Source organism: Balaenoptera ricei, chromosome 2 (genome assembly GCF_028023285.1).
Source record: "Balaenoptera ricei isolate mBalRic1 chromosome 2, mBalRic1.hap2, whole genome shotgun sequence".
Lineage (NCBI taxonomy): Eukaryota > Metazoa > Chordata > Mammalia > Artiodactyla > Balaenopteridae > Balaenoptera > Balaenoptera ricei.
Genome location: NC_082640.1, coordinates 42237618 through 42257316, shown reverse-complemented (window position 1 = coordinate 42257316; position 19699 = coordinate 42237618). Strand labels below are relative to the sequence as shown.

The 19699-nt window shown below is 41.9% G+C and overlaps 1 protein-coding gene across 14 annotated transcripts in view; it reads left to right on the top strand.

Moving 5' to 3' along the window:
- Positions 1–19699, top strand: part of AKAP13 (A-kinase anchoring protein 13) — a 344171-nt gene that overhangs the window by 137971 nt on the left and 186501 nt on the right. For all 14 annotated transcript variants that reach the window (XM_059912544.1, XM_059912539.1, XM_059912543.1 and 11 more), the window contains exons 4-5: positions 5848–6144; positions 15763–15946. In XM_059912544.1, coding sequence (XP_059768527.1) covers positions 5848–6144; positions 15763–15946 — 481 coding nt within the window. The remainder of the gene's footprint in view (positions 1–5847; positions 6145–15762; positions 15947–19699) is intronic.

The window sequence follows — 19699 nt, the reverse complement described above, 5'->3', positions numbered from 1 at the left end:
ACAGTTCATCTCTCTTCTTCCCCTGTCTCAATTCTCTGTGGGTATTTCCCTCAGAAGAAGCTCAGTAAAATTTTCACAACTTCCCCTTTTAAAAGGATTTGTGATTTTTATTTTCTTTTTTTGTTACCAGGAAATTGAGTGGAAGGAAAAACACCATGGAACTAGCTGAAAACCTTGTTACTCTTCTTTATGCTGCAGCTTCTGTCTTCATGTAAAAAGAAGTTAATTGTGGTTATTATGTCGAATTGGATATAGTTTCCTATCCCCATGTTTTTGCCCTGAAGATGTAGACATCGTTAATACCTTGTATTTTGTGTATACAAAGGCAGTCATGAGACTAATGGCCCCTGAAAACAGTTGTGTCTTTAGAGCTAATTTATGGTAGTAAGAGATTTTATGTGAACAGATGCAGTGACTTCAGTTTTATTAATGCCTCCATATTACATAACCTTTGTTTTTTAAAAAACGTTGATTTTTTTTTCTAGATGCTTTATCTGAAAAGTCATAGGGATTAAAAACTAATCTTGTGAACCACTTGAGCCTAATAGAAAATGTGAATGTGAGACAGTAGCCCTGCCAGCCTTGCGAGGTGGTTTTCCAGACAGTAGGGGAGGCACTTTGCTCGAGCTCAGTAGTTAATTCTTCCAATTTACTGAAAGTTTAATAAAGAGTGAGCCAGGAAACCCTCAGTTCTTCACTCCTCTTTTTTTTTTTTTTTTAATTAATTAATTTATTTATTTATGGCTGTGTTGGGTCTTCATTTCTGTGCGAGGGCTTTCTCTAGTTGTGGCAAGCAGGGGCCACTCTTCATTGCGGTGCGCGGGCCTCTCACTATCGCGGCCTCTCTTGTTGCGGAGCACAGGCTCCAGACGCACAGGCTCAGTAATTGTGGCTCACGGGCCCAGTTGCTCCGTGGCATGTGGGATCCTCCCAGACCAGGGCTCAAACCCATGTCCCCTGCATTGGCAGGCAGATTCTCAACCACTGCGCCACCAGGGAAGCCCCTTCACTCCTCTTTTAACTCTCAGTTTTTCTTTGGAAAAGGAAGCCTATAATCATACCAAACAAATTCCAGATTTATGGCACATTTTACTTAGGATGATTCATAGTTTCTCCTTCAGATTGTGAGTTCATGTCTAAAGGGAAAATATTGGGCTAACAATTGGATGGCTTCTCCTAGATATCTATTTCATGGCCTTTGCTGACATTCTACCTTCTCTAATACACGGTTTTGTTTTAGTTCTGCATAAATAGAGCAGACGATAGTTTGCCCATCCACCCATCCACCTTCTAAGAGATTCTGCTGAAACAGCAGAAAGAATTATGCATGCTTATGCTGCTAAGTACATGTGCACACACAGGCGTGCGCACATGTGCACAGACATACCCCTAAACCACCTTCTATTTCTCCCTCTTTGTTTTCCCCACCCCGTCCTAGCCAAGTAAAGTCATTTTAGCAATTTCAGATAGATTTCTGTGCAGATGTATTACGTCTGCACTTTCCAGTTTTGAGTTAAGGTGGTATTGCTTCACCATGGCTTTTGCTTCTGTGTATGTGTGTGTGTGTGTGTGTGTGTGTGCGCGCGCGCGCGCGTGCGCGCCTGTGCAGGAGAGTGTGAGATGAAGTTGAAGATCTGGACTATGGCCTGGACCCTGTGTATATACAGGAGGTGATTTTACAGAGCAGTGATGATGTTGACTTTTAGCGACGGTGTGACTCGCTTTCTGGCTCAAGCTCTCAGGTGTCTCAGACACCTCTGCACAGGCTTGGGGAAGGAGACGAGTAAGAAAGAATAACTGTTTGGATGGATGGGGCAGTGGATGTCATTATTGTAGGTTAGTTTAATATCTCTTCTAAGACAGAGTGTGTTTAAGTTTTGAAGGTAGAATTCAATTTGGATCCCACATTATTCACATTCTCATCATTGAATTGTGAAACCTGTAAGTTTAGTTTTTATTGACATTTATTCGTATCTACCTCAAAGGACTGTCAGGAAGTTAAAAATGAGCTTAATCCTGAATAAATGGGAAATGCTATGATTACTGGTGAGATTCATGAATGAGAACCACAACATTCTTAAAGTACAGTCATCTGTCAGTATCTGCAAGGGGATTGGTTCCAGCACCCCCATGGATACCAAAATCTGCAGATGCTCAAGTCCCTTAGTTGGCCCTCTGTATCCATAGTTCTGCATCCGGAGATTCAGCCAACCATGGATCGTAAATATAGTAGTACATATATGTAGTATTGAAGAAAAAAATCCACATATAAGTGGACCCAGGCAGTTCAAACCCATCTTGTTAAAGGGTCAACAGTAATTATCCTGACTGAAATATGTATTGCTGTGTCTGTCTGTCTGTCTAGTTTGATTGGAAGTGAAATGAGCCTGTGTATGTTGTTTTGGGTGATAGTATTAAAGAATTTGAGAGGAGTCTTCTAAATTATAGCTCTTGACTTACGAGATTAGGATACTCTCCAGATTTTTAAGTGTTAGAGAAGTTGTCATTTACCTCAGGCCACACAGCTTAGGAAGTAACAAAATAGGTTTGAACCCAGGTCTCTCCTCACACGAAACATCTAGGTGTAGCCTAGTTAATATCTTCCTGAAACTGTCTCTTGCAGAGATTATTCCATCCCTTGAACTTACTCTCTGCTTCCATTTTTATGTTTTTGAAACTGTTTCTTGTTCCTGGAATCTCTTCCTAAGTTTCTGTCTCTCCCCACCTTCTGCCTGGTAAAACCCACGGGTTTGTACAGCTGGGGAAACCATAGAGCCTGCAGAGGCTGCCCTTATTCTGTACATGAAGAAATTGAGGCCTGGAGAAGCAGAGATGATATGAGGTCATGCAACTTAGGAGTCTTATAGTCAGGATTTGAGCATAGTGTTTTCCTTCCTTTCCTGTTAGTTTTTCCATGGTACCTTTATTTCCCCTTTAAGCCTTCTTGTCTCCATGAATCTTGGGGGTAGGGGCAGACAGGAGAGCAAGGAAACTTGAGTTCAGATTCTAATTCTGCCACTTCGGAGCTTTATAACCTTGGGCAAATTACTTAACATTTTTGTGACTTGATTTCCTCATCTGGCAAATGGGGATAATAATAGTACCTACTGCTAGGGTTGTTATGAGAATTAAATAAACTGTTATTAGGAAATCACTGAGGATGGTGCCTGGCACAGAGAAATTATTAGAGAAGTGATAGATAGATAGATAGATAGATAGATAGATAGGTAGATGTTATTAAAGAAGTGATAAATAGAGAGGGAGGGAGGGATAGGATAGGACTATGCATCTGAGTTCTGAGGGTTGCAGTGAAGAACCGCTGCGGTTGGAGAGTTGGGAGCAGGATGCCTGTCAAAAAGGTCCTCCTTGACTGCCACCTTTCTTTTGCTCACCTGTGAAATTCACTGGTTCTCTCTGGCAAGTTGCGTGGTATGTGTTTCTTTAGAACCCACCCCATTTTGCAGTGATCTGCAGCTTGGTTGATTGCCACCTCATAGACTCTAAACCTCTGGAGGGCTCAGATTCACTGTGATTAACTTCTAATTACAGTGTGCTAGGATTGGTGGATGTCCAGATGTTATTTTTGGCTGCCCCGAACAGCTCACAGGATCTTAGTTCCCCGACCAAGGATTGAACCTGGACCCCAGCAGTGAAAGCACCGAGTCCTAACCACTAGACCGCCAGGGAATTCCCCAGATGTTAGTCGTTAAATGTTACAGAACAGTTTAGAAGAACTACTTTCTGCCAGAAAAACACCCAAACCTTTATTACCTGAATCAGTTGATTCGTTTATCCTGATGTTGTTGTCTTATGTAATTAGGCTGGCTGCCCTTCAAAGAAAGATTAAGATTCTTTTTTCTAATTTCATTTCACATAGTAGATGTATAAATTCGACATATTTATTGAATTGAAATACAAATATGGGTGTATACACACAGCCATGCACATGTGTGCACGCATGCATGCCAGAGGATGCTTCACTTTCCCACAGCCTTCATGGAAGGAATTCAACTGGGAATGCAGTGGGAGCACCTTGGTGGAGTTATGCGTTTGTGTGGAGACTGATCTCGGTGGTTCATGAACCTGTTCCTCTTGCTTAATAGTCATACTGGCCTGTCATTCCAAGTATTGGGCTCCTCGCAGGTAGGGACGTAGCTGTCACCCTTCCCTCTTTATCTGTAAGCAATGTGTTACAAAACTTTCGCATCATGATATAATAGGCCATGACCTTTGGCATCAGACTTGAATTTGAATGATGGATTCTGCTTCTTCACATGTGTGTAAACTTGGGCAAATTACTTCTTGAAGTCTCAGTTTTCTCATCTGTAATGTGAGTACAATACACACCTCATAAATTTGTTGTGTAGAGAAAATGACATGTCAGATGCCTGGTATGTGGTAGTTTCTTGGTTAGTAAGTATTGATACTTGTTACCATCCTCAAATTACACAGCAGGGGGAGATTTCTTTTGTCACAAAGGCTTAAGGAGGCCCCTGGGGAAAAAGTGTATGTGGAAAATCTGTTATTACTCTCACTGGTCACATGGAAAAAAATAATTGTTTTCTCTTTCAAAGACAGCAGAAAGCTTACTTTGTTCTGTGAAGTGCGAAGCCTCGGTTGGCTGTGCCCGTGGTCTGGAGAGCCAGATTCAGGGACCCTCCTCCTCATCCCGCTGCTGGGAAGCGGTCAGTGCGTGCCGGTGGGCTCAGGGGAGCCCAGGCCTCAGGTGCCTGCAGTTTATCAGGCAGAGCACCAGGGGGAGCAACTCAAACAGAAGCATCAACTTCATTTCCTTTTCTTTTTTCTCATCAGAAAGATACTTACGAAAGAAATGATGATGTTAGGAGCATAGTTCCAGCTAGTTGAGATCAGTGCCTGAAAGATGAGGAAAAACGTGTTTTGATGAATATTCTATATCTTGGAAATACTTAGTTCTGTGAGGCTGAAAACCCAGAGAAAGTCTGATTCTCCAGGAAGGCCTCCCCACGGGAAACACTGCTGTTAAACCTTCCTGATCTTACTTGAGCAAAGCTCTCTGAGGTGACACGCAGCTTGCTGCCAGTGTCGCAGCTCGTGAGGTCTCTGCCCCTCTGGACAGTGGGCACTGCAGTCTCTGGCATGCTTGCTTCTCCTGAACCAGGTTTCTAGCCATAGCATTGTGTCATCCCTGGGTGACCTAGGTGATTTGATTGAAGTTCTCTTTACGTTACAGGAAAGAACATGTATCTCAGAGCAGAAGTTATTTTCTAGGCCTTGAATTGCTTCATAATAGTGAAATAAAATCAAGTCGTTTTGTACTTTTCAAAGTGCTTCCTCATTTGCTCGATTGTATCGTGGTGAAAATGAGGCAGGTTCTGGGGCATCTGTACAATTCCTGCCATGTAACCTGTATGAGTGACTTTTTCCCTGTTGGGTTTTCGGATCCAGCACAGTTCGGGAGGGGTTAGACTTCCCATTGTACGCTAGGCCTTGCAAGGTCCTTCAGCTTTCATTCTTTAATTTGTTCAAATTGAACCGCTGTAGTTCAGTGTATGTTGAGATTTTCAGAGACTGTTAGTACCAAACACTATGCTGCCGGCATGGTGGCAGCTGGAATACAAAGTTATTTGCTGTTTGGTAGGGGAACCAATTCATATTTGCAAATAGCAATTGTAAAAATGAGTTGGAAATTGAGTTTTAAGAAGTTTGGAAGATTGCTGTTAGAGCTCGGAGGAAGGAGAGGTTTGTTTTAGTAAGGGGAGCTTGTATGTCACGCAGGAAGAGCTGAGAAGCTCCCCCCCGCCGCAATGTCCTCCTTTCAGGAGGAGGGCTCTAATCCTGTTTTCCTTGCTGCGTGTGTTTCCTTAGGTCATGACTGCTGCGAGACGGTGAAGGTGCTGCTCTGTGCTTCCAGAGAGGGCCTGCCTGTGTTTGTGGTGGCGGAAGAAGACTTCAAATTCATCCAGGATGAGGCCTACGATGCAGCCCAGTTCCTGGCAACCAGTGCTGGAAATCAGCAGGCTCTGAACTTCACCCGTTTCCTGGATCGGTCAGGACCCCCGTCCAGGGACGTGAATTCCCTTGATGAGAAGGTTGCCCTGGCGTTCAGGCACCTGAAGCTGCCAGCGGAGTGGAATGTGTTGGGAACAGATGCAACTTCGCATGGTAAGAACTTCAGTGACCCACAGTCTCTGAATTTGGAATTCTTCTGTTTTTGGATGGGGCTGTTTTTATATGGCGATTGTCTTCACATCTGCCACGGTGGCTGAATAGACCTTGCAGTTACTGTAGTGGAGTGACCTCAGTGGCCTCTCTCCTGGGTTCTTCAGCTGAGCTGTTAGTCCTGTTCTTGCAGTGAAATGACCCCAGAGAGAGCTCGCTGTTGTCGTCGGCAGCTCCCATTTAAAGTAGAGGGTGGCCAATCAAAAAATAGGCAGAAGACCTAAATAGACATTTCTTCAAAGAAGACATACAAATGGCCGAGAAGCATGTGAAAAGCTGCTCAACATCACTAATTATTAGAGAAATGCAGATCAAACTACAATGAGGTATCACCTCATTCACCGGTCAGAATGGGCATCATCAGAAAATCTACAAACAACAAATGCTGGAGAAGGTGTGGAGAAAAGGGAATCCTCTTGCACTGTTGGTGGGAATGTAAATTGATACAGCCACTATGGAGAACAGTATGGAGGTTCCTTAAAATACTAAAAATAGAACTACCATATGACCCAGCAAGCCCACTACTGGGCATTTACCCAGAGAAAACCGTAACTCAAAAAGACACATGCACCCCAGTGTTCATTGCAGCACTATTTACAATAGCCAGGTCATGGAAGCAACCAAAATGCCCATTGACAGATGAATGTATAAAGCAGATGTGGCACATATATACAATGGAATGTTACTCAGCCATAAAAAGGAACAAAATTGGGTCATTTGTAGAGACGTGGATGGATCTGGAGACTGTCATACAGAGTGAATCAAGTCAGAAAGAGAAAAAGAAATATCGTATATTAACGCATATATGTGGAACCTGGAAAAATGGTACAGATGAACCAGTTTTCAGGGCAGAAACAGAGACACAGATGTAGAGAACAAACGTATGGACACCAAGGGGGGAAAGTGGCGGTGGTGGTGGTGTGATGAATTGAGAGATTGGGATTGACATGTGTACACTAATATGTATAAAATAGATAACTAATAAGAACCTTATGTATAAAAAATAAATAAAATAATATTCAAAAAAAACAAAATAAAGTAGAGGTTGGCATGTCGCCCTTCCATGGGCCCAGATTTCAGGCTTGATCTCCTGTGTGTAGAAAGAGACCTGACCTTCATGAGGAGGGTAGGAGAGTAACTTGGGATAGATACTTCTTTCATGTTTAATTATCAAAGCAGGGTTTTCCTTATTGTCTTCTCAAGTTCTCTAGAGAGTCCACGAAGTTGGAGGAGAGGAAAAGACTGGGAAGTTATTCGGGGGCAGCACGAGAGCAGGCTGAGCTCTGGAAAACCCCGCACATTTTTAACCAGAGTATTTTCACCCTTGTTTATTTTATCTACTGGCTCTCCATATGAGAGTTCATTGAAGGATGGGCTCTACTTTTTAAAAAACACTGATGTAATAAGTATCTATTTATGTTCCTCTTATTCAGACAGGGGATTTCCTGTGTAATTATTCTTGTGGCAAATGACGTCTACTAGATATTGTGAATATGTATGTATGTGTATACACACACACACACACACACACACGTATTTAATGAAGCAACATATACCTGGAGTCCAATAAATAACATCGTCTTTCCCTCCTGAGTGCAAATCATGGAAAGATTTGGGAGTTACATAGAGTTTAAAATGTTTGCCTTTTTACTGACAAAAGCTAGATTGAAAGGCTGACTTCAGACCGCTTGCTGGAAGGGGTTGCGTATCCTTTCTACTTTATTTCTGAAAGAGCTGGACAATCACAGGACTGCCCTTCAGCATCCACCAGCTTTGATTATTGTGTTATGTAGGGGAGCACCCAGAAGTCACCCCCCCACCCCACCCTGCAGGCCAGCAGATCCTGAGGAGAAGCGCTGAGAGGGGCTGAGCCAGGGGCGCGCTCAGTTCCTGCTCCCGCAGACCTGTCAAGTAACTGTGTTCTTCCTCCCGTGGAAGAATGGCGAGGAGGTGTTTGCTAGTTTTGGTTCTCTTAAACCCACTGAATTTAACCATTAAGGTGGTGATCAGCTGCAAGAATGGTGTCCCTCACTATCAGGGGCTTCCTGTCAAGATAACGACTGGGGGCCCTCCTGCCAGGTAAAATACAAAAGAAAGCGTGGACTCTAAAATGAAGGGAAAAAGCACTTGTCCCTTGTCCTTTTCTTATTAATATAATGTCTAAGAAACCTCTGCGTTGCTGGGATCTAGAGATCAAAATATTTGCCATTATACAGGGCACGGGCACCTTTTCAGAAGTCTAATGTTCGGAAACCTAGCTCATGCTGTTTCTGTGTTGTGATCAGAATGATTATTCTGGTTGCCCTTTATAAATCAGTATCAAAAAGGATTTCATTAGTTATTTGTGGGGCTTAAAGTTTATTTTGTGTGGTTTTGCTTTGTCTTGTTTAGAGGGTACAGGAATTGGATAGCTGGTTCACGCCACATGATTAGAAAGAACTGTCAGAAAAGCACAGGTCTGAGACTTTAGGCATATCCTTCCCTTCTCTGGGTCTTAGCATCTTTGTCTTTAGTAGGCAGCTCACCAGCTGTAATATTTTTATAGTCTTTCCATGTGCTTCTTAAGTTTCTGATGTACAAAATTGTTCAAGCAGTGCTAGTGAAGACTAAATCAAATTTGAACACTTAGGGAAATGCCTGAAAACCACAATAACGTGCCATTACACACCTTTAGGAAGACCAAAATTAAAAATACCAAGCACTGGCAAGGATGCAGAACAACATCTCAGACATTGCTGGTGGGAATGCAAAATAATACAGCCACTCCAGGAAACAGTTTGGCAGTCTCCTATAAAGTGAAATGTACATTTACTATATGACCCAGCAATCCCACTTTTGGCTCTTTGTCCTAGAGAAATGAAAACTTATATTTACTCAAAAAAATCTTTTCACAAATGTGCCTGTAGCAGCATTATTTGTAATCATCCCAAACTAGAAACAACCCAGATCTCCCTCACTGGGTGACTATATATACAAACTGTGGTACATCCATGCAATGGAATACTACTCAGCAATAAAAAAGGAGCAAACTGTTGACGTGTGCATCAACTTGAATGCATTTTAAATGCATTGCACTAAGTAAAGAAGTCAGTTTCCAAAGTTATTTACTCTATGATTCTATTTATATGATACTCTAGAAAGGGCAAAATTGTAGGAACAGAAAATAGATTAGTAGTAGTTGCCAGGGGCTAGAAGTAGGGGAAAGGTCTGACCACAGAGGGGTATCATGGGGGAATTCTTTGGGTGTTGAAATGGTTTTGTGTCTTAAAAAAAAAATGGTTTTGTGGTGGTGGTTATAAGAATCTATGCGTGTGCTCAAACTCATAGGACTGTACACCCCCCAAAAGTGAATTTTATTGTACATAAACTAAAAACAAAAGAACAAAAGAAATTGAACAAGTTAACTGTATACTTTACAAGGTGAAATGCATGCAAGGGACTTAATGGACCTGTCAGCCTTGGGATCAGGAGTCTGATTTCAAGTGCTGGATTCACATTCTGCAGTTGAAATTGTTCAGTTAATTGTGGATTAGAATCTGCAAACAGTGGGTATTTTAAGGCTGAATAGCATCAGTTAAGAGGTCCTTGCTTGCTGTTGGGGGACAAATGCAAAGGAACACTCTGCTTATAGCAGTGAGTTGCGCATCACTGTGAGATGCTTTTTTAAAGGTGTTTAAAGGTTTAAAGGTGTTTAAAGGTTTAAAGGTGTTTAAAGGAAGAAGGTACGAAGTCAGCTTGTTGCCTGGGATAATCATGCAGCTAAATAGGGCACCTTGTTATATAACAGGACTACTTGCTGTTGAAAGCTAGGATGTTTACAGGTATTCCAGCCTAATACTTGTACAAAGGAGTCATGTAAGATTTATGGTTAATCCTCCCACTCTAATCGTTTAAGATGTAGTGCTTTTTAACTTTTTTTCAGGTCCATGACTCCTTTCAAAATAGCTCAGATTTCTCCTCAGGAAAAAAATATACATAGGGGCTACCTGCAAAAATTTACATATTGTTTCAGGGATTCAGTCTCCCTGAACTGCAGGCGTGAACGTGATGGTAAGAACTCTTGGCTTAGGCTTGATATTGTAAAGTAGAAAGAGCATAGGCTGCAGAGTCAGTTTGTTGATATCCTGGCTTCATTGCAAGAGTTTGTGCAGAATACTTAATCTCTCTGTTTCTCAATTTCTTCATCTGTAAAATGGAGGAAAATATATCCAATAGTGTGTGCTAGTTTGCAGGCTCTTCATTTCTAATGTACCATGACCAATATCCAGTAACCTTTTGGAGACAAAACACTGATGACTCTGATGAGGGAAAGTGACATGTTCTATAAAAGGATAAAACAGTATATAGCACTTAAAAAAAAACCTCTTTGAAGCAGAATGAGAGCTTTTTTTTAAAGCTTACTTCTACAGGCAGTCCTTACTTTAAACATCAGCAAGAGGGAATTTGTCCATTTTATTCTTCCAAGAGTTCTTTAACCCCTAGTTACATAAAGCACTGTACTTTTCGCCTTAGTTCTGCCTTAAAGGCAAATAATATGGATTCGTCTGGGTGGATGGTGAATGGTGGGGTTGGAATATCTTCCCTCTGAGTTACCAAGTTTCACCTAGTTGTCTCAGCTCTTCAGTGCCTCTGTGGTTAGTGAAATGGTGAATTAGGATGTTTTTTCCCCTGAAAGACCCTTGTACAGTAGCAATCAGCATAACTCTCAGGTAACAAAGGGTGGGCCTTTGAAGACTTGCTCTGAAGAAAGCAAAGAGGAGAAAGGTCCTGGGGGAAATCTGCTTTCGTATTTAGTCATGGTGTTGTATAACTAAACGAGAAGAAGATCTAATCACCTCTGGGGTGGGAACCCTCCCCACATAGAGAAATTTGGATGGAGAGGATGAGACAGGTTTAAGCCAGGCTGCACTAAAAGCAGTCTGTGTGTTCTCAGTTCTTTATATCTGATGTTGGTTAATAGAACCACAACCTTAATCATTTAGTGTTTCAGTTCCCACACCTTTTCCAGATTGATAGCTTTCCATGAAAATTTTTCCTTAGCTACACCCACTAGTAATTTTGTATGTTTTCAGCTATCGTAGCTGCAAAAAAAGAAAATAATAAAATAGTAAAAGATATTTTAATAATATATAATATTGTAATAGTCTAAGGGATTGACTCCAGGACAAGTGGTTCCTCGTAATGGCAGCACTTTAACTCCAAAAGGTTTTGTTCCCTCTCAAACCTTGATTCTGTCACAAGGTTACAGGTGTCATTTTTCCAAATGCCCGTTTCTCACATGGGCCTGCTGTTTCCCTTCCCCACGGGGTGTGAGAATTCCTGCATCATGTGGGACTTGAGGTTTATTTAAGAAGTAGTACAGAATAGTAGAAAGAATGGTGATTTTGGAGTCTCATAGATACGCATTCAAAGAGTCCTGTGAGCAGTGTGGATCGATGGGGTAGGAAGAGTACCTGTAGCCTTTGATTACTGTTTTGTTCACAGAACTCAGAATGTTTTGCTTAGACAGAAAATCTGACGACTTGAAAAGGTGCAGCCATCTCGCCTGCTTCTCATGGTCTAATGCCTGCGAGGCCCAGCGCCTTTCTCTGCAGAGCTGAGGGAATGCGTGGAGGGGTGCTTCCAGCATACAAGCAGATAGTAAGCAGGACTTCAGACATTTTCTCTTACCTTCTCCGTGGGAAGCTGGGCCCACAGAGAGATTTTTCCAGTTGAACACGGTTAAACAGGAAAACTAACCAACCAACATATGGCCTATGAAATAACACTACAGCATAAAGGAAATGGAAAAGTATCCTGAATATTCAGATGGAAGACTCTAATTTTCGTTAAGAAACCAAAGAAAAATTTAGAAGAGGTTTGCCATTTGTCCTTTAAAAGATTGAAGAAGTCAGACCTATTATAAAATAGGAAGGAAGGAAGGAAGGAGAAGGAAGCAACAAGGAGAAAAATAAATTTAATGATTATGTCAGTCAGGGTCACCCAGAGTATCAGAACCAGTAGGAAAATATGTATTAAGGTTTGTTTCAGGGAATGGCTTGCACAATGGTGGCAGCTGGCTAAGCAAGTCCAAAATTTGTAGGGTAGGAGTGGAAGAGAAAATCACGGGCAAACTCAAACCCACCAGCACGAGCCAAAGCTGTCATCCTCAGACAGGAAGGGGAAATCCTGGGCTGGATGGCACTCCACGAGCACAGCCTGATGCTGTCCTCCTCGGTCAGGATTTCTTCTCTCTCCAGGGGAAATCTCAGCCCTGCTGTTAAAGCCTTCCAACTGATTCTGTTAGGCCTACCCAGATTAGCCAGGATAATCTTCCTTATTAAATCAACTGATTAGGCGCTTTAATTACTGCAGAAAAGCCATCACAATGAGGGCAAAGATGGAAGGGGGTTGGCTTAAATGACGCAAGGACATCCAGAATCCCGGAGCATAATTAAATTCAAACTGGGGATAAAGGACCCAATTGACATCATAGGAAATGCAGTTAGTGACCTGAAAAACAAAGTTGAGTAGCTCTCACAATACAGAGGGAAAACACAAAGATCACAAGAGAGAAGAAAACAGAGAGTAGAGAAAAGAGGTTGATTCTAAATTGTAGGTGCTCTGGATTTTAAACTGAGACAAAAGGAACAAAAGCAATGATGCAAGGTATGTTAGGTAAGAGAAATTATTTTTGGAGGAAAACATGAGAAGGTACTTTTTAAACTACAACATTAGAATGCTTGCATGATTGATTTTTGCAAAAAGAGACGGAGTGGAGTAATGGAGAGGGTATGGTTTCTAGACCCAAGACAAGAATTTTCAAATCTTGATGATTTTTGCTGTGGGTAAGTTATTAACCTGTCTTCATCTGCAAAATGAGGATAACGAGACCTCACAGGGTTATTGTGAGAATGAAAAAAGTGAATACAAACCGCTTAGCCCAGTGCACGGCACTTAGTCTTCACCAGATATTACTTTTCTTATTATCTGTTGATTACAGAGAGGGGGTGACCTAAAAGCAGATGTGGCACCTGCTGCTAAGGACGTTAGGATGAGACTTGGGAGCCTGCAGGTGCTGGAATTGGGGTGCCAGCTTGGAGCAGGTGTATGGCCTTGTTTTTGGAACTCTACTCTTTTTTTTTTTTTTTTTCCCCCACCAAGAACGTGAGATCTTTCTTTTTTTTTTGAATTTTATTTATTTTTTTATACAGCAGGTTCCTATTATCTATTTTATACATGTCCATCCCAATCTCCCAGTTCATCCCACCACCACCACCCGCCACCCACACTTTCCTCTCTTGGTGTTGGAACTCTAGTCTTGAAGGCTGAGCTGACTCAGAGCAAGTAGGGGATGAGAAAGGGCGGGGGTGTAGAGGAAACTACTTTAAGGAGGTGTCAGGTAGTGAGACCGGACTTAACCAGTCTCTAAAAAATCACCTAGTTCCTGGGTAGTACCTTATTAGCTTTTTTGTATTTGATAAGGATGTCAGAGTGCCTGTGAAACTGTAAGGCACAAGTCAGATGGTGATATTTGATCTTTTCTGAAGGTTCTTTCTGTCCTTTTGTCCAGCCTGGCCACCTGCTCTGAGTTGTTGATTATTAAAATTTGTACCTACACGGGCTGTGGTTTCTTCTGTAGTGTTGATGTCTTTCCAGCCTGTGCCTGTGCTGAACATCATATAAATCCTGAATTAGTCAGTGTGCAGAGTTCTATAGGGAAAGTGTAAAATATGAAAGATGGTTTTTGCTTCCAAGGAAATTTACCCCAGCAGTAAGGAGACGAGACTAAGGCACATGTGACATTAGAAGACAGTGCAGTTCATGTAAAACCACAGGGTCAAAGATGCCTTCATTCTTACCGTGCTGCTCACGTACAGAAGCATCGGGGACTTCAGTGTAAGGAGAAAACACTGGGGTCCAAGAAGTCTGAGAATGCTCAGTGAGGAAGTTGAGCCCTGCGGGAAGCCACAGAGAATGAGAGATGTTATTAGCTCAGCTGAGGGGATGAAAGCAAGCGCAACTGCAGGACACCATTCCCGTTTCCAGACTCTGAGTGGTGCTCCCTGTGGTTGAGTAAGCCAGCCAGCATCATGGGCTGTGTACTGAAGCCCTCGGGTAGCTGTAGCTCCCGCCTTAACAGGTTGGGCACAAGAGGATGCCCGAGGCACAGAGAGTGTTGCCAGTGAACCTAGAATGTGATTGGAAGTTGGGAGGGACAGAGAAGGTGGGTGGGGAGGGAAGGAACCCAGCGTTTATTCAGTGAGTGCCTGCTACAGGCCATCATCTGACTAGCATGTCACCTACCCCTCTGATTTGTTACTGCAGCCATGGGAGTGAGGTGGTGGTACCCCACTCTAGGGATGAAGAGAGTGAAGCTCAGAGAACTGAAATGGATTATGCCCAGTCACATGGATGGTAAATGCCAAATTTGAACCCAGATTTGTCTGACTCCAAAGCCCTTCCTCATTCTGCCACTTTCTTTTTTTTTTTAATTATTTATTTATTTATTTATTTATTTATTTATGGCTGCGTTGGGTCTTCACGGCTGCGCATGGGCACCTCTCTAGTTGTGGCGAGCGGGGGTTACTCTTCACCACGGTGCGCGGCCCTCTCACCGCCGTGGCTTCTCCTGTTGTGGAGCATGGGCTCTAGGCACGCGGGCTTCAGCACCCGTGGCTCGCGGGCTCTAGAACGCAGGCTCAGTAGTTGTGGCGCACGGGCTTAGTTGCTCTGTGGCATGCGGGATCTTCCCGGACCAGGGCTCGAACCCGTGTCCCCTGCATTGGCAGGCGGATTCTTAACCACTGCGCCACCAGGGAAGCCCCCTCTGCCACTTTCAAAGTGACTCTGTACCAAGAAGGGGCCTTGACTTACCTCAGGTGAAATAGGCACATGTTTTTCTTTCTGAAGTTGTTAGCATATCATCTTGGAGTCAGTCTTTCTTATGCCTGGAGATGCATTTCTTTCTTTCATTAAACAACCAACCAAAAAAGCTGGCTGTGCCAGCAATTTGATTTGCCCTTAATGTGGGAGAATAAAAAGACCTGTGTGTACTTAACAAGCAGAACCTGTTTTTAGTGTTTAACTAGCCACCTCCTCTCTGGGTGTTATTTTTTTTTCTAAGTAATTACACCCTTTTTGATATACCCGCCTAAGCCCCAATAACTATTCCCCTTGGATCCCGATCCCCATGTTATGAGGCTGCATTCACTTCTTTCTTTCTTTTTCTTTTCTTTTTCTTGTAAGGAAAAGAACATATGTGTAGTACAGTCACCCTTAAAATCTGCCTGTATAAATTTGTTGAACAAATGCATTAAATCAGAATATAGAAATGGGTTCTCTTCTGTAGGACTGTCTCCTACTGGAGATTTTGCTTCTTATATTTTTTCTAGCTTCATTTTGTCTTTGAGAGCTGATTCTACTCTGCCACAAGAAAATTGTTCGTGTTGTATGTTGTGGCTTAACTTGAGGATCTTAGGTGCTTGGAGGCAGTGGTGTTTACCTGAGCCATCTCTTTGTTTGTTTACTTTGGGTTTTCACATTCTCCTCACTGATTTTCATTTTCTCCCCCATCTACAGATGGTGGCCCCCGAGAGACATTGATGCATTTTGCTGCACGGCTGGGGCTGCTGAGGTTGACGTGGTTCCTGTTGCAGAAGCCAGGTGGCCGCGGAGCTCTCAGCATCCACAACCAAGAAGGAGCGACCCCTGTGAGCTTGGCCTTGGAGCGGGGTTATCACAAGCTGCACAGGCTTCTAACTGAGTAAGTGCTCCTTCTCCCCATTTCCTTCTTCTCAGTGCCAGCCCCACCCCCGATTCATAGTAGCCCTGCCCCCTTGGCATCTCCAGCCTTCGCCAGGAACTAAAACCTCAGCTCTGTGCCTTGCCTTTCGCTGGAGGTTTATAAGCTTGCTCCCGCTCACGACTTCATTGTCTGAGAGTAACACACGTAAGTCATATTCCCATTTTTTTTCTCTCCTCTGTTTCCCTGCCCTTACTGCTTCATGCCTCTTAAATTTTACTGAAAACTCAGAATAAGTCTGGTCTGTAGGGGTAGCACTCCATTACCAAGGTATCCAGTTTTTCCTGGTTTAGTACAAGAGGAAACGGTTTTTCTGTACCATATACTTTTCTTTCTGGTATGTCTTCAAGATTTGAAAGCGTTAACTAGAAATACTTCAATAATTGCTTATGGAAAGTATGCTGAACACTGAGTTTTGGTTTGAATGTAATTTCTATAAATAGAATCGAGAGCAGTGGTCTCTTCATATGAGTAGCAGTAAAAAGCAACTGAGCTGTCCTGGAAACGTGCAGTAGGAAATCCTGTCTATGTGTTTGTGGGTTCAATTGTTATACATTCTGACTCTTCAGAGAGTCCTTTGAAGGAAGGTTGTTAGTCAAAACATTGGAAGAGTTCTTTTTTCTTTTTTCTTGAATAAATAGAAAAATAAATGCATTATGACAGCCAACACTTTTCATTGGAATATTATAAAAGGCAGAAAATTTCAAGTATAGTTCCTCTTATTTAATGATTTTTTATTGCTTTATGGTCATCATTATCTTTTCTACCACATAGTCTAAACAAGAATCAATCCCATTGAATCTATGTTATTTTTTGAAGGATCCTTGTAAATTAAGTCAGTATTCCCAAATTCTCAGATATTTTGCCCATGTTAGACTTAATTTAGTTGCATTTTATTTTTTTTATCATTTTAAGCTGTGTGTGAGGGGTAATCTGGAAGGGCCAAGAAGAGATTGCAGAATGTAATGATACTTAGTGCTATATAAATAGGGGTTTTTTGTTTGTTTGTTTTTCTTTATCTGCCATGCTTATAACTTCCCCAATGAAGCCAGACAGAAGGTTCTTTGCAGAAAGCTTTCTGATGGGTGCTGTAGATACAATGACGGCAGGAGGGGCACACCTCATCTCAGATGAGCTTTGGATACTCGAGCTCTCCTAGGACAGTGTTCCAGAGAGTAATATGTTCCATTCCTTTGTACTTCCCATCTGGCCAGTGATTTGATTCCTTCTGCTTGTTTGCCTCATGGCCTTAGGAAGACAGGCCTCTTCCCAGAAGTTGAAGCAATTATCTCAGTATAACTATTGTGAAGTTCAAGTGCAGTTTCTCTAAATTCAATCTTAGAGCTCAGAGGTTTTGCTGGGCAGCAGAGTTGGTTAAGGATTGCCATCCAAATGGGGAAATAGTGATTACAACAGCTTCATTATATGCTGGGTGAGGATGTCACAAGACTGTTCTTACAGCACAGCTTTAAGGAAACTAGAGTGTGTTTGTTCTTGGAGAATAGTTTTTGGCTTGCTTTATAGTGCTACTTCGGTTAAATGTTGGAGAGCAACTTAGCTCCTTTTGAAGCGGAATGGGTAAGGGAAAGCCAGCTTGAGAAGTCCTCGAATGGAGGACTGTAGTAGGAGAGTAGGAGCACCTTGCTGCAGATCTAGCTCTGAACTTAGATTCTTCTGGCTGTTATTGTTCTGCAACTTAGAAGAAATGCTGAGTCATAATTAACAATTTTAAAAAAGATCAGGTGGTGATTTTCCTAAATCCTTCACTCTTACTGTGATGTCAGTAGACTTTGCTAGAATTTCAACCATGAAGTCAGGAAAGATCATCTTTAACAGATGAGGAAACTGAGTGGATTAGAATGACAAGGTGGCAGGGCCAGAAACAGAAGCCACATCTCCTAAGAGGCTGTCCAGAGCGCCTTCCACCCCTAGGGGTCAAAGAACCCAAGAGTAGACTTCATGGGATCTACATCCTTTGAAATTACAGGTAAAAGTTTATGCACGTGTGTTTCTGAATAAAGAGTTTGTTTTGTGAAATTCACAAAGAGATTTGTGGAAAGTTAAGAGTCGCTCCACTATATGCTGATATCTTTCTAGTAGTTCACTGAAATCTTTAGACTTGGGTGTTCTTACCCCTTCCCCCTTTCAAATTGAAAATTTTCATATAGGCCTGTCTCTTATCCTCTCTTTTCAGTTAATACGAAATGGAAGTATATACACTTTACATTTATTAATTGAAGTATATACACTTTACATTTATTCCAGCCCTAACTGAAATATCAAGTTTATTTTACTCCTTTTATACCTCTCCCAAAATAAATTTGTTGTTTTAATTCTTTGCTGCTTACGCTTGTTTTTTTGAGGGGGGAAAGGGAGGGCATTGTGCTTATTAGGGTCCAAGTTCTTTTTGTGTTTGTGTGCCTAAGGCTTATTTAGATAGTCCATTTTGATAAACTGAGTCATTTCTGTGTGAAAATTGATTCTCCTGTGCTTAGAAGAAGAAGCTTTCTCTAAATAAGACTCATGTCTTTAGGGAACTCTATTTAGGACATTTTTGGCAGTTCCCCTTTTCTGTAGCCCGAAACTGTTAACTTTCACTTCGTTCAGTGACAGGGAAGAGAGAGATTTTGTCGACTTATAGCTCTTTTGCTTTAGCTTATATTTTGATGTACATTATGAATATGGATGCATTTGTGATCTGAAAATTCACCTTAAACACAAATGTTACGAGTTTTGCCTGAGAAATCTTAGTCCTGGAGGAGTACCCAGAACACCTACACCTACTTCTGCTCTTAGGTGGATGCACAGTCATCTCCCACATTTTGAAGAGGAGTTGGTTGAACACCCTGCCCAATGTCCCTTAATCAGCGATGGGCAGAGTAGGGAGAGAACCCGAGTCTTCAGGCTCTTAGTTTAGGATGCTAAGAAGTGATGATATTAGATGAGTGTTGCATTGGAGCCATCTAACAAGAGAATGTTAGAGCCAGATGCTGCCTGATAACTCGCTCACATATGACAAATAAGAAATCTTAGGACCTGGGTCACTCATTAGAGCTGAGATTGAGAGGCAGTTCCCGGTAATGGCAAAATGTGCAGACTTTGGAGTCAAGCATAAACTTGCATTTCAGCTCTGCCATTTTTAGCTGTATTACTTTGGTCACATTGAGTAACTTTCCTGTCTAAACTTCAATGTCTTCATCTGATTTTTTTTTAAAAAGGATAATAATGTCTACTTCCTAGAATGATAACTAAGGTCTGGGTGTGTACAATGTAAAAAATCAGGGTTTATTTGTCACACAGATTATGGTTATTTCCTGGAGCAAATGTAGGGGTTATAAATATTTCAGCTTGAAGAGAGACGGTGTAGTATGGTGGAATTGCTTAGGGACGAAAAACTTAATTAAAATCTAAGTTTCCTCACTTAGTAGAATGTATGACTCACAAAAAGTCACCTACCCACTCTGAGTCTCATGTTTCTCATTCCTTATGAACAGTATATCTAGTCCGTTGACATCATCAGGTCGTTAGAACCAAGTGAGATTTGTGCAGATACTTTGTTAAACTCTAAGGGGCTCTATGTGAAAGTTTCCTATGTAGTCATAAAATCAGTGAAATGATAGTTCACTGATCAGTGAAACTCACATTCCCATTGATTGATCTGGTTACACTATCTTTTTTTGTAATGTTTATTGTAGTTCTCTGTGAATTACAGTT